General features: G+C 39.0%; 1 protein-coding gene across 4 annotated transcripts; it reads left to right on the forward strand.

Annotated features, from left to right (window-relative positions):
* Positions 1 to 6,115: 6,115 nt before the first annotated feature.
* On the forward strand, positions 6,116 to 8,038 carry CFL2_1 (Cofilin-2; the record flags this gene model as incomplete). Of its 4 annotated transcripts, none has more annotated exons than XM_035733841.2 (4): positions 6,116 to 6,572; positions 6,602 to 6,848; positions 7,151 to 7,432; positions 7,468 to 8,038. In XM_035733841.2, the coding sequence occupies 4 exons, from the start codon at positions 6,116 to 6,118 to the stop codon at positions 7,616 to 7,618; spliced, it is 1,137 nt and encodes a 378-aa protein (XP_035586133.2). In that variant the 3' UTR covers positions 7,619 to 8,038. The 4 variants fall into 4 exon arrangements, with proteins under 4 accessions (XP_035586133.2, XP_051073430.1, XP_051073432.1 ...); XM_051213189.1 differs by lacking the exons at positions 6,116 to 6,572; positions 6,602 to 6,848 and adding an exon at positions 6,866 to 7,060 and having other exon boundaries at positions 7,149 to 7,281; positions 7,312 to 7,432; XM_051213191.1 differs by lacking the exons at positions 6,116 to 6,572; positions 6,602 to 6,848 and adding an exon at positions 7,003 to 7,060 and having other exon boundaries at positions 7,149 to 7,432; positions 7,468 to 7,633; positions 7,678 to 8,038.
* Positions 8,039 to 15,048: the final 7,010 nt, after the last annotated feature.

Raw genomic sequence — 15,048 nt, forward strand, 5'->3', positions numbered from 1 at the left:
TTCCGTGTTTTCCTTCAGATGTTGAGGTCTTCATAATCCAGTCGACCACCAGAAGAAAGAGGAAGGGAGAGAGTAAACAGCCTTGTCTGACTCCGGTCCTTACTTGGAATGAATCTGTCAGCTGTCCTCCATGCACTACTTTGCACTGTAGTCCGTCGTATGAGTTCCGGATAATATTGACAATCTTCTCAGGAACTCCGTAGTGTCGAAGAAGTTTCCATAATGTCCTCCTATCTACACTGTCGAATGCCTTTTCATAATCAATGAAGTTGATGTATAGTGATGAGTTCCACTCAACTGATTGTTCGACGATGATCCGTAGTGTTGCAATTTGGTCTGTGCACGACCGATCCTTACGGAATCCAGCTTGTTGATCTCGAAGTTGGGCGTCTACTGCATCCTTCATCCGGTTCAGCAACACCCTGTTGAAGACTTTCCCTGGTATTGACAGTAGTGTAATGCCTCTGTAGTTTTCACATTTGCTCAGATCTCCTTTCTTTGGAATCTTGACGAGGTGTCCTTCTTTCCAGTCCATCGGCACTTGTTCCTCCTCCCGAATCTTTTTGAATAGAAGATAAAGCATGCTTGTGGTTGCTTCGATGTCTGATTTCAGTGCTTCAGCTGGTATATTGTCGGGTCCTGCTGCTTTCCCGTTCTTGATTTGTCTGACGGCCATTCTAATTTCCTCCGTAGTTGGTGGATTGACATCTATAGGAAGATCTATGTGTGCTCCTTCGATGTCCGGTGGATTCATTGGAGCCGGCCTATTCAGGAGTTCCTCGAAGTATTCTACCCATCTGTTACGCTGTTGTTGAATTTCGGTGATTGGCTTGCCTTCTTTGTCTTTGACCGGCCTCTCTGATTTACTGTATTTCCCTGCTAGTTTCTTCGTTGTATTGTGAAGCTGTTTCATATTTCCTTCTCCAGCAGCTTTTTCTGCCGTCGTTGCTAATTCTTCCACGTATTTCTTCTTGTCGGCTCTAATGCTCCTCTTCACTTGCCTGTTTACTTCTATGTACTCAGCTTGTGCTTGGACTTTCTCTGCTCATGTTCGGCTGTTGTTAATTTCTGTCTTCTTGTTCTTCCTTTCTTTGATCCTGTCCAGTGTTTCTGTAGAGATCCATTCCTTATGATGGTATTTCTTTAGACCGAGAGCCTCTTGACACGTTGAAGTTAATGCTTCCTTGATGCCTTTCCAGTTGTCCTCCATAGTAGTTTCTTCTTCTTTCAGTAGATCTTGTAAGGCTTGGAACCTGTTGTTGAGAGCTATCTTGAATTCATTGAGTTTGTCAGTATCTCGAAGGAAGGCTGTATTGAACCTTTGTATTGCTGTTTGTCCACTTGTCCAGTTCTTTTTTAGCTTCAGTTTTAAATTGGCTACAACTAGGTGGTGATCTGAAGCTACGTCAGCACCTCTCCTGGTTCTCACATCTTCCATTGTCCTTCGGAATTTTTTGTTGATGTAAATATGATCTATTTGGTTCTCTGTAGTGTGGTCCGGTGAGATCCATGTAGCCTTGTGTATACTCTTGTGTGGAAATATTGTGCCTCCTATGACCAATTTGTTGAATGCACATAGATTTGCAAATCTTTCTCCATTTTCGTTTCTTTCTCCCAGTCCATGTCGTCCCATAATATCTTCACATCCAGTGTTGTCTATTCCGACTTTGGCATTTAGATCTCCCATCAGAATACTTAGGTCCTTCCTTGGGCATTTCTCAATGATTGACTCCAGCCGCTCGTAGAACTGATCTTTAATTTCGTCGTTGCTATCATTGGTGGGTGCATAACATTGGATAATATTCATTAAGATCCCCTCCTTCTTTGTTTTGAATGATGCTTTGATGATTCTGGATCCGTGAGATTCCCATCCTACAAGTGCATTTCGTGCTACTTTGGACAGCATAAGAGCGACTCCCTGAGTGTGTGGAGCATTGTCCTCTTCGTGACCGGAGTATAGCAGCATCTCTCCCGTAGCTAACCTTTTCTGTCCAGCTTGGGTCCAGTGGGTTTCGCTGATTCCCAGTACTGCTAAGTTGTATCTCCTCATTTCCATTGATATTTGACTGGTCTTCCCGGTTTCCCACATTGTTCGAACGTTCCATGTACCTATAAAAATTTTTGCTCTGGTTGTTAGAAGGGGCATCGGCCTCGTGGCTTCCGAAGGAACTCGGCTTTCACCATGAAGCGTCATAATTCTTCTATATGAAGACCTTCTAACTCCCAGGGCAGAGTTAAAATGGTTTGGATTATTTTTTCTGGTAAGCGTTTTTTTAGCGAGTTAGTTTTCTACGGGATGGGGACGCTAACCCCATGCCCAACCCTCCTCCTTTACCCGGGCTTGAGGCCGGCAGTAACCCTATAAGAGCTACAGGCGGAGTTCCCAGATAAATATAGGAGGTATTAATGAAGATATAGGACGAAGTCATATATTTCGCATGCGTTGTTTCAGTGGTATAAAAGGACAGTGCCGAAAAACAGGGGAGAACGAAGAGAACAGGTAACAGAACAATGTTCATGATTAGTGAACCTTAGCCATTTGTAATATAAAATCCATAAGATCTTACATGGAAGTCACATCATTGTCTATTCTGACTCGTCGTATCGTAATAATCAGCAATAAAATGTTTGGCTTTTCTAAAGAACACATTTAGGTTGAATATAGAACAATTTATTTAATATGAATAAAAGAGATAAGTTGCACACTAAGGACTGCTCCTGCAAGGCTGAGCCATGCCATCCTATTCACTGATTTTACTATATGTTCCCGCGTTCACCATTCTTGATCTCCTCTTAGTATGACATGTTGAAAGTTTATTTTCCCAGTTATCTCATGTTTAGCTCTAGGGATTGTGTGGTTAAAACTAATACCACTACGTTACCACTTAGACTTATTTCTTTTTATCAGGTCAATTTTCAAGTGGGTATATTTCAACATGTTAAAGGGTACCAGCCCAAAGTGTGGCTACGAATGGACAAAGGACTATATAAACAGAGAATTCAGAGGAGCCGATGGTTTAAGATGAGGTATGTTACCAATATGTAGTAAGAAAACCCAGTATTTGGAAACACGAATGGCTTTTTCATGGCAATTATCACTACACCTTTTATTATTGTAAGTGTTACGGGAGAAATGTAGACATTTGGCTGATTAAAACCTTTTTATTGTACATCAATAATTTCACTGTGTTTTTGGATGCATTTGTTTTACTTAACCTTTGAACTTGTTTGTTTATATCATTCCTTTCGGACATTTTGGTTTCTCTCTGTCATTGGTTTGGTATTTGGGAGTTTTTGCTCCGGATATAAATGCTTTCAGTTATAGCATGTTCGTTATCAAGGATTACGTGGCTGAGAACCAATACCACTACGGGGAAATATATGATCTAAGCTGACCAGCTGTTATGGGGTATGAGCGGCACGGCGTACCCAATGGTGGTATGCTTGTTTCCACGTTATCAATTAAGGTCGGTACAATAAACCTAACGTAGTCACCATCGATTTCAAAGACTTACAGCGGCACTTATTCTGAGGATCTACGTACAGCTACAAGTTTTACGATGGATTATCTCGAAACTTCTAACAAAATTACTAAGCTCAATCATTGAACAACTCCTAAATATGACTAATCACAAGAAGAAATGCTAATGTCGACTAGTTTTTTATATAACACAAGCCAAAACAACTTCGTAACAAATTGTTGTTCAGAATGATAAGTGTCTCCTGCACACCGCGTTAAACAATCTTAATCATAACCAGTAGCCTTATATGTTTGCAAAGCTGACATTTGAATGCCTCTGCAATAAGAGAAGGAAAGAAAATATGCGTTGAACCTTTTACTAATTCTTATTCTTTCTATTTTTCAGACACAGGCATCATTTCAATGTTACATTACTGTCAGTCTGATAGCATACACTGCTCGATTTTAGTTCTATTCAGACTACAACGGTGATTAAGCATACGTACCAGCTTCAAAGGAAACGTGTGGATGAAATAAAAGTTCATGTTTAGAAATGGTATTTCACATATGCACGATTTTTCTAACTCAAATCAGCCATGTGGAAAATTCTTTTCCCTTAGGAAAATATTGCTAAATGTTGGAGATATTTAGATGGAAAGCAAACTGTCTGGTGTGAGTCTGCACGAAAACTGGAATGTGGTGATTTTAGGCAAAAAATAAAAAGTATGCTCCAAAGAGAGACAAGTATGCAAAAATTTCACTTTTCATTAGGGCTCGCAAAAAGACTATGTATCGAAATTCTGTTGTTTGAATTTGATTCAAATTTCTTCAAAGACCTTGCCTTTATTTTGCTAAGTCTGTTTGCATTCCTATATCCTATCTTTTTGTGGCTGGTGACGACGATGCATGTCTGTATTAAAACCGGCAACGCAATCATCTGGCTAATTAGTTCAATTATTACGTGTCTGCTAGCGACACAAAGTGTAAAATAATACTGTTAACAAGCAAACGTTTCACTACGACATCGTTTATTTTAACCATATCTCAAATTACTGACCGAATTATAAACAGCGACTTAGCACAACATATTTGAGGTCAGTATTCCTATACTGCTCTTTGATGATTTTTTAGTTCATATGAATCAAATGTTAATGTTATTGTTATAAGTGCTATAACTGAGTCTTCAAAAGTTAGAGAAATACATGATGTTTATGAGTCGGTTTATTTATTGCCTACAACGTGCTATAAAATTTTAGATTTTTACGCTTAGTTAGATTATATTACACTATTATGGATTCAACAGTATTGTTTGCAAGTCAGACTTAGATGAACATCCGTCCAAGCCCGTTTGTTTTGTTTTTCGACCTTTGTTTTTGAGAACTGCATTAATGTTGCTGGCGAGCTATCCATGTGCTCAATGAACTGAAACCCATGGCTCTTCCAAACTACAAGTAAGGATAAGATCTTTCTAACACTCGAATATCGACCAATAAATAACTTCATTTATCCCTGGATACGAGAGAACACGTAAAAAACAATGTAAAAGTCCGGAGTAACGATTTTTCAAATCTACTAAATAAATATTTTTTCATTGAATGGGTTATCTGTATAAAAAATTCATCAACTATGTGTGATGTTCCAGTCTTCTATACTTGAAAACAGCGTATTACAAGCGTAAAAACATCTGATGTTTTATGCTCTTTCAAAGTCCCTAGTATTTTATACTAATATTTGTGCCAGTAATAATTTACACATGTTATGGAAAATTAACCAAAATATACGATGTAACGTTTCCCCGAGGCTCGCAAACTAGCATGGTACGCTTTTTGACCAAGTTTGTGAACAGACGCTCGTTGTTTAATTATCATTGGGCTATATTTTCATCAGATATCACTATGGCACTATCTTCTGTACGATTGTACCATAGTTTTGAACTAAACCTTGTTGTATGATGAAACTCATATAACGCGTAGGATAGCGGTCCTTTCTGTGCAATATGAATACGGCACCTAGCATTTTCGAACACTTTTCCTCTCGTTTAGTGTTTCAGAACTGCGTATAAGAGCATAATTATAAACAGAGATTTCATTTCAATCATCTAAAGTTATCTACATACGCCTTTTGTGAACACGCCAAGGTGGTGAACCCAAATTCGCCGATTAAGAAGATAAGGTGAATGTTGGAGATCGAAATTGAACCTTGGTGACAATCATGCTCTTATGTGCAGCATCCACTCATTAAAGGAGTAAAAGAATCTCATATATCTCACATGTACTGACCATTATTAGACAGATACTACAAATTCAGGGATACATATATTATTCATGACGCAAAACCTGCTCATAAGACCATATGTGTCCTTTTCTTTTATCTAATGGTTGTTTATCAAAACGCTAAGTTATCTCCATGTGTCACTAATCACCAACCAAAATCAATATCGGCCTACCTTTCCGTAATGCAACAACTATCAAAGTCTAAAATACGTACTGTGATAGAATACTTCCGCTATACGCAAAAGAATACAAGCAGCACTAATATTAACCATAGCAATGATAATTTTAAACGACGTTCGTCACCATACTATATAGACATGAAAATATCTGAGATATATACTAGCCCACACATTCAAAATTAACCCCAGCATTTCAAATCCCAATGTATGTTAATGATCTTCCAAGTATAGTACAGTCTCCAATGTTATTATACACTGGTGATGTAAAAATCTGGCGAGTAATAACTGAAGACAAAGACGCATGTGCTCTTCAGGCAGAATTAAATAACATGATAAACTGGTCCAAAGAGTGGCTGATGCCTATCAACGCGGAAAAGTGTGTCTACATGCACTTTGGGGTTTCAAAGGTTAGTAGTTACAACATAAGGTATGTGCCATTACCCGTAGTCCGATCTCATAAGGATTTAGAGGTGACAGTGAGTAGTGATCTTAAGACGACAGCCCATTGCCGGGAGGTCGCAGTTAAGGGGTTTCGAACCCTCTGGGCTTTAAAACGGACATTCACTAAGTTAGATACTACCATGTTCACCATAGTATACACATCCTTAGTGAGGACTAAGCTTGAAAACTGCGTTCAGGCTGCAAGCCCCTGTTTAAAAGGTAACTCGGATATCCTAGAAAAAGTACAGAGGGCAGCTACCCATGTAGTTCCAGAACTCCGGAGTCTATCATACAAACAGCGCTTGAAAAACTGGACCTCTTTACTCTGTCCTATCGCAGATTAAGGGGAGATCTAATTTTGATGTACAGAATACTGAGAAATGGTTTCGAACTTAAGTTATCCTCTCTTTTTCTACCTACTAGATTGGGAAACCTCAGAGGACATAGCAGGCGAGTAGAAAAGCCAAGAACGGACAAAATACCGGCGGCATACAGGTTTTTACACACACACTCACAGAAGCTTACTAGAAAAGGAATAACATAGACTGTAGGCCTTCTGTCCTTACTACACAAATCTGAATCTGAAATCTGAAATCAAATGCCCGCCCTGAACCGAGCTGACCAAGGTCGTTGGAGTAAATGTACGGGCGGATTTGAAAGTATATTGCGCTTTCTTGTGTAATCGAGTCTGAACGTCACTTAAAATGGTTTGTAGTTTATTTATGTGTATCTTGTGAATACATAAATATTTTTGTTTTAAGACCCACAAAATCTAACATTACTTTGTTGTATTAGAGTACTGGAGTAAAATGCCACAGGTCATGCATCGAAGCATTTGAATGCTTGAAGCGTTATAAGAAGCACCGATACATCCTCTTCCATATTGAAGATGATAAAGAAATAAAAGTCCTTTGTCAAGCTGATAGAAGTAACCACCAATTAATTTCTTTACTAGTAGCGGAAACGTATCATAATTTCAAGGATAGTTTATTAAAAAAGATGGATGAAGGTGAAGGATGTTATGCAGTTTATGATTACGAAGCCGAAGGAAAATTACCTACTCTAATATTCGTTTCATGGTACGTCTGTTTGCGCCATAGTTACATATGTCTAGGGTTCCGTCTACACTGGATGTTAAAAAGAGAATGATATATGCTGCTTCAAAAAGTGTATTAAAATCGAGTTTGATTGGTATTAAACACGAAGTTGAGGCAAATGATGTGGACGAAATCGAGGAGGAAGAACTGCGCAAGAAAGCTTCATAACTGTTCATCTTAGTTGTATGTTTCGAAAATTCACATGGATTTTCTCATTTGCGGGTTAGTGCATTTTCAGAGACCTCTCACTCGTCAAACTTGTACTTTCATTTCTAATTTTGATGATAGTCTGTCATACACATCCGTTTTTCAATCCTTTGGTCCAATGTACGCTTCTAATATATGTAAACTCCGGAATTCAGCTCCATCGCCCCGTGCATTATAAATATTTATGCTTAGTTGATTGAACCTTATTTATTCTAATTCTTGCTCCTACCTGGTCTATTAAAGTCTTAATTGTTAAATTTCTAAAGACTCTAACTCAAGAAGTTTAATAACATCAAGTTACTATTAGAGCTGATACTTGTTTTCTACGCATGTCTAATGATTGTACCATTAATTTTTGGTCATAAAGTGATCTCCGTGTTCTGATTCACACTTTTCTGTGGTATCCGTGGAGTAGAAAATACTCCTGAATGTGTTGATGAAGCTCCCAATCTCGTATTTTTTTTTACCTGTATAGTAATATTGCGAAACATACTTTTTGGTCAGTGATTATCTGAATAAGATAGGGGTCGTCATATATTTGTCTATGGTCTGGTTTTTCGGGAAGCAAATCACTTATTTTCGTTGCTATTGGTATTCTAGATTGTAAAGCTCTACATCAACCACATGATAATTTGACTAGTACTATTTGTCACTTTACTAACTCTGAACTGATGACATTAGGTACGAGACACAAGAAGCGCTTAGTTCACGTGCTGGCCCTGAAAATTTCAACAAATTTACTTACGTCTTATGAGCGTTATAAATTTTGAATGAGACTGGATTTTACATCTTGGGACTGTCGTTTTTCTGAATACACGTTGCACATGGCAAACTCGTATGTGATGAATGTTTTTCGAATCATTACTAATCATAATTTAAAGCTACTGTGGTTCGTCAAACTTTATAATTTTTCGTATGATCTTATTGATTGTACCGTGACATCGTTTCTTTCAAAGCTAGCCCTATTTTAGTAACTATTACCTAGAATAATCGTTTGTCATTGTCTGTCCGTCTTTTCTAATCTTCCTTGAAACCTCATGGAATTTTCGCATTTTTCGAGTTACCAATGTAACACGATTATTCTTCTGCAAAACTATTGAAAAAGGTAAAATTGTTTGGCAAGCGACAAGCTTAAGTCATTTGATTGTAAATATGTAACAGAAATTATACCTTAGGTACTCCATATGTTTTTGTTTATCTTTTCATCCTGCAGTAATGAAGGATAGATGTTTGGTTGCATACATTATGACAGATCTCTGCATAAGAATTTAGGCCTGACTATCTCTGTGATATAAACACAAATTCATTTTTAATCGTCCTCGTTTCTGGTTGTAATTAAGTTCTCTTACCTAGTTAATTTAAACAATTTCTTCTTACTGTTCTTATTATGGGTGATAGTAAGAATACATTGACTTGTATCATTAAAATGTAAGAGCTGTATTGATCTGCTTTTCTTGTTATTCCCACTAATATTTAATGTTTTATTCTAATAATTACCATTAAGGAGTTCAGGCGTTTCAAATATGATTACGTTAAGCTAGTGAAATTACCTGTTTTATTGTAGAACTCTTTAATCAGGATAATCATTCAAGTATTGACTGAAACTTACGTATCATAGTATTCTTGTCTAAGGGTTTTCATTGGTTTATATTCCAATTTTCTTCACAATCTTGAGTGTGATGAATTTATATTTACGCTTAAACTTAATTCACAATTAGTTTGAATTCACTACTAACCTTTTTTTAAGATAAGCGAAATCATATTTATACGAAAACATGTAGATAACAGTTTACGATTCACTAAAATGCTTTTTCTTAGCAATCAAACTGGCGTTAGTTCAACCTGAAGCAATTTTAGAATTGTAATGCAAAGATGTATTGTCATGTGAAGTTTTCAAATGTGTCACAATGTGATCTTACCATATTGACTTTAGTCTTCAATTTTAACTCGTGATTCTAACTGAAAATGTTTTTCAAGAAATTAAAGTTTTACGAATGATTCTACAAACTTTGTTCATTTCATTTCCTCCAGTTTCTTGTATTATGAGTTAAACTGCAGTTCAATGGAGTATTTTTAAAATTTATTGTCGACTAATTTGAAAAAAATCTGGTCTAAATAATCACTGAAGCTGTTAAGCAGTAGTTTAAATATCTACTTTATAAAATTCGCCATCCTATACTTCAATAAGCAAGTTATGTAATGTATGAGTTCCGTTAAATTAACAATTTTTTATTGTTTTCGTAATCAAAGAAAGACCAAACCAAAGGTGTTTGTCTACTTGGGATCGAGAAGTAGACCAGTCATGTGACGCTTCTAAATTTGTTTTATTGTTTGCCAGCCAAACTCTTGACGAGGATTTTATTTTGCAACTAAATGAGACAAATTTGACTGACATTCCATTACAATGACACAACAATAACTTGTTTACCTTAGTAACACTGTAAGTTATTACTTTTACATACCACGAAAAAGAAGTAATCATTTTCGTTTTTGTCTTCGGGGTGCTTTTAACCTGATGTCACTATGCAAAAATTATTTGAAAAAGTAGATGATTGTCCTGAATAGATAATCTCAGTAACGACTTTGTAATTATTTATCAATACATCTGTATATCTTCAGAAAGTGGAGATATTAAGTTTACCAGGAGTCTTGTATCTTGTATGATAGGTAATCCTCATTGTTAGATTTATTAAATATTTCAAAATATTAGTCTGACAGACAGTACCCGGCCATTTCTATTATTCCTACTACATCGACTATCAACCTTATACTTCCCCCTCAAGTGTCACTATCGCCAACGATTCTAGTGTGCCGAATACTATCCCAAGTCTACTAAAACTTCTCCAAACTGCACATTGGTGCCTTCGACGTACTTACCTTATGTGAAATCAACCGGCAGGCCTCATTAAGACCCTAGAATCTGGTACGATTGATGTATGCTGTGTTCCCGAAACACGCACACAGGATCCTAGTGTAGTCATTCACTTGGCCTCATCTAGTCAAAACGGGAAGCCGACGAGATATATCCTCTATTTATCTGGCGATCTGACGGCAAGTTCTTGTGGGCTGGCGGGTGTAGGCATAGCACTAAATATGAGTGCACAGCAAGCACTTTTACAATAGATCACTGTTAACAGTCGCCTATGTTCTGTTCGGCTAAATGGCTCCGTAAGAACCCTAAAGGATAGGAACACACGTTGTTGCCATTTCGTCATTTGTGCCTACACTCCCACTGCAGCGCGGATGAAGTGTAAGATGAATTTTACAGAAAGCTTCCAGAACTTCAAAAAGCTAAGTATTCAGACATAGTACTCGTGGCAAGTGACTTTCGTGCTCAAATAGGTAGCTTAAACCAAACAGAAAGACATTTGGGTGGATATTTTGCTATTCCGGTTTAATGAACAGATAATGGTGATCATCTGTTGCAAGTGTGCTAAGACAATCGTTTATTTTTATCAAGCACATAAGGAGACATCGTCTAACATGGTAACCTCCTGCACCAAACCAACGATGGACTCATGTTGACATCAGTCATCGTTGGAGAGGCTCTACAGAAGACTGCCGCATGTTCTGGGATGCATGTTTAGACTCTGATTCTTCTCTAATACAAGCACACATTTCTTTGCTGCACCTCACTGGACGCTCAAAAGTCACATTGAGAAGACCCATTAGAGTTGCACTCAGTGACGAGAAAACCAAGATTAGATTCCAGGAACAACTGAGGTCACACTAAGCCAATTTCGAAAACGAAACTGACCACGATGTTGCTTCGAAAGATATACAGACAGCTGCGGAAACAGCAGCTACATCTGTAGGTGATTTGAACCAAAGGGCTACGAAAAACCAGTGGAGTTTTGCGACATCTATTGCACTGAAAGAATCGTAAACTTATCCTATCAGGATCCGAACACGATGAAGAGTGAAAGCAAATCCGACCTAGGTTAACCAGAAGTCTAAGGAACGATCGTGAATAGTGGTGGGCAATGAAAGCGAAAGAGATGGAAAAGGCAGCGATTGTAGGTAATACAAGACAGCTTTTCAGACTAATAAAAGAAACTGAAATTAAGAAGTCCAATGAGACAATCTCGGAAAAAAGACGGCACTTATCTGCTCGCAGTCCAGACCTTTAGAACTATGGGCGAAACATCTTAAGGAGCAGTTCAGCTACTCATCATTTCCGAATAGCCTGAATAGAACATTGAAATAGGCCCCCGACTCTAGTTGAAGTTCGAAAAGCTATGGCTAATCAGAGATGAGGAAGAGCAGATGTATCGGCTCCAGAGGTCTTTAAGTATGGTGGTTCAATTTCAACGATTAGGTTGATTAATATTTTAGCTGAAATCTGGGAGTTGGACGTAATCCAATCTGACTGGTCACAATCACTTATCGTCCCAATATATAAGAGAGGGTCAAAATCATCCTGTGACAACCATAGAGGGATTAGTTTGACTAATATAGTATCTAGAATACTAGCCTCGATGATCATCGGACGCCTAACTAAGACTTGTGAACTGCAAACACGATAAAATCAGGCTGGCTTTAGACCTGGTCGTGGGTGCACCGACCACACGTTCACCATACGTCAGGTTTTAGAACACAGGCACGCTTATCAGCGCCGGACAATTATAGTTTTTCTTGACTTAAAAGCAGCATTTGACTTTGTAGACCGAGAGGTTCTGTGGCAATGTCTGTCATTGAAAGGAGTACCTCAGTACATAAGCCTTTTGAAGGCTCTTTACTCGAACACTACTAATTACGTGAGAGCCTGTGGTGAACCGTCATTTGATTTTGCAACCTCAAGTGGTGTCCGTCAAGGCTGTCCACTATCTTCATTTCTGTTCAATTTTATCAAAGACCTACTGCTGAAAATAACGTTTTCGTCGTCTGAATGTTCGGGAACCGATCTCCTACCAGAAGGTTTGCTTATTAATTTGGAATACGCAGATGACATAGTCCTGTTTGGTAAATACGCTGATAAAATGCAATCTTTAAGTAGCACTGAGCAACAACGTTTGGGATATGTTTCTCCCCCTCTAAATGCAGATTGTTGCTTGAGGACTGACCTGCATCAACACCTGAACTAAGGATAGGAAGTGAAGTAGTCAAACGCGTCGACAACTTCACTTATCTTGGAAGTCTGATCAGCCTCAATGGGTTGGTGTCGGGAGAAATATCAGCACGGATTCGTAAAGCTCGTTGAGCTTTTGCCAACTTACGTCACCTATGGCGAAGGCGAGATATCCGTCTATCAATTAAGGGACGAGTATACTGCTCAGTAGTTCATTCTGTTCTACTTTACGGCTGCGAAACATGGCCATTAAGAGTAGAAGATACTCGTAAGCTACTAGTATTTGACCACAGATGCCTTAGAAATATTGCATGCATCTACTGGGATCACTGGGTAATTAATATTGAGGTTAGACGCAGGATATTAGGGAATGATGGCAAATCAGTTGATGAGGTGATGAGATGACTACAACAAAGATAAAGTAAATAAGCACATGTCAAAAACACATTGCAAATGAAGAACGGAGTGTCTTGATTGATCACGTTTCGTAGAACGACCTAGTAAGCAATGCTGATGTTGGACAAATAATATCAGTCTATGAAATGATTGACTGTCGGACTGAGTTGTGTTTTATTTATTTATTTGAACACATAAATATTGGTACAAGTGGGCACCAAATATATGTGCGCCACACAAAATAATGAGAATTCGAAGAGAAAAAAGTAATAACGAACAGATTAGTGTAAGGTAGCGTAATAATAATAATGATAATAATAATGGGGGAAACGGAAAGGTACAATCCGAAGAAATCTTTCAGTTAAGGAAGTCACGTTCACTTTTATGAAGAAAGTAAAATAAAGTTACAGCAGGATCACCACTGGCATCTATTCTGAGCCATATCTGATAAAGTCTCTAACCACTGTGTGGCACTATCTCAAGCAGCCCAACCAGGGAGTCGTAAAGGACCAACAGAAGTCAGTCTTGTGCAGCTTTCTTCCATACCACGACACCATGTCATACACTGACCACCTCTCCACTTCTTCCAACCAGTCCCAGAGTTGGCAAATAATGCACGACGTGGGATTCGCTGGGACGACATTCGTAGTACATGTCCAAGCCACCGAAGTCGGTGTTTCAAGGTGGTGACACCAATTGCATTATCATCTCTGTGCCCGAACACACGATACCGAACCTCTGCATTACTAACATGGTGTCGCCATTGAATGTCAGCAATCCTTCGGAGACAACGATGATCAAACACAGAGAGTCGTCTAACATCGTCAACTCGGAGAGGCCAGGTTTCACAAGCATAGAGCGAGACTGCTCTCACCGACGCTTTGTAGATCCGACCTTTTACAACCAGACTAACATCACGAAGGCGCCAAAGATGGCCCAGATTGGCATAAGCCGCTCTGGCTTTCACCGAACGTGAATTGATCTCATCACTCACGCCACCACCAGCACTTATGCAGCTACCCAGATGCACGAACTTTTATCTGTTCAGTACAGAGAGTGAGTGCAGAATCAGGTTCTTACCAGTCCTGTAGAAGTGCTTTGCACTTTGAAGGTGCAAAGCACATACCATATGTACGGACATTGATTGCCAACTGATTAAGTGGGGATTGCATGGCTTGGGCATAATCGCACAGTTAGACAATATCATTCACATACTCATAGTCGAAAAGTCTGTCTCCAAGTAACAGATACATAACACCACTACATCCATACATTAAAATCTGTTTCCAGAACGTCATCGATCGCAAAGTTGAAGAGGAATGGTGAGATTTGTCAGTCCTGTCAAACCATGCCGTCATGCAACTGAAACTAATGCTCATCTATACTTTTCGGTGGAATGGTAGCTAGCTTAGAAACTAGCTCGGTTCGATACTTACTTGCAACAGAAGTTGCAACCAGCTTGCTGACATCAATCTTTTGGTGGCGGTCACTTCATTGGCCACTGAAATGTAAGGTAAGATTGGCGCAGACCAAGGCATGATCAGAGTCCAGACAGGTACTGCAAATCACGCCAGCAGTAGCTGACCGCGATGTGATCAACGTGAATCCAGGCTTGAGATGCAGAGGGAGGACGCCAGGTGGCGTATCGGCGATGACTGTGCCGGAAGTTAGTGCTAGCCAGAAACAGGTTGTGGTCTGTGCACAGTTGCAGTAGACGGTCCCCGTTATCTGTCCTGCAACCAACAACTCCCCATCGGCCACCTAAACGACTCTCTTCTGCGCCTGGACACCCGACCTGAGCATTCAAGTCTCCGGCTAGTCCTACAATATCTGTCGAACGCACTTTCTGGAGCAGAACAGTTAACTGGTGGTAGAATTCATCCTTGATTGCACCCGAACTGCAAACTGTCGGGGCATAGGCGGAGAT

The sequence above is a fragment of the Schistosoma haematobium genome, chromosome 1, assembly GCF_000699445.3.
Source record: "Schistosoma haematobium chromosome 1, whole genome shotgun sequence".
Classification (NCBI taxonomy): domain Eukaryota; kingdom Metazoa; phylum Platyhelminthes; class Trematoda; order Strigeidida; family Schistosomatidae; genus Schistosoma; species Schistosoma haematobium.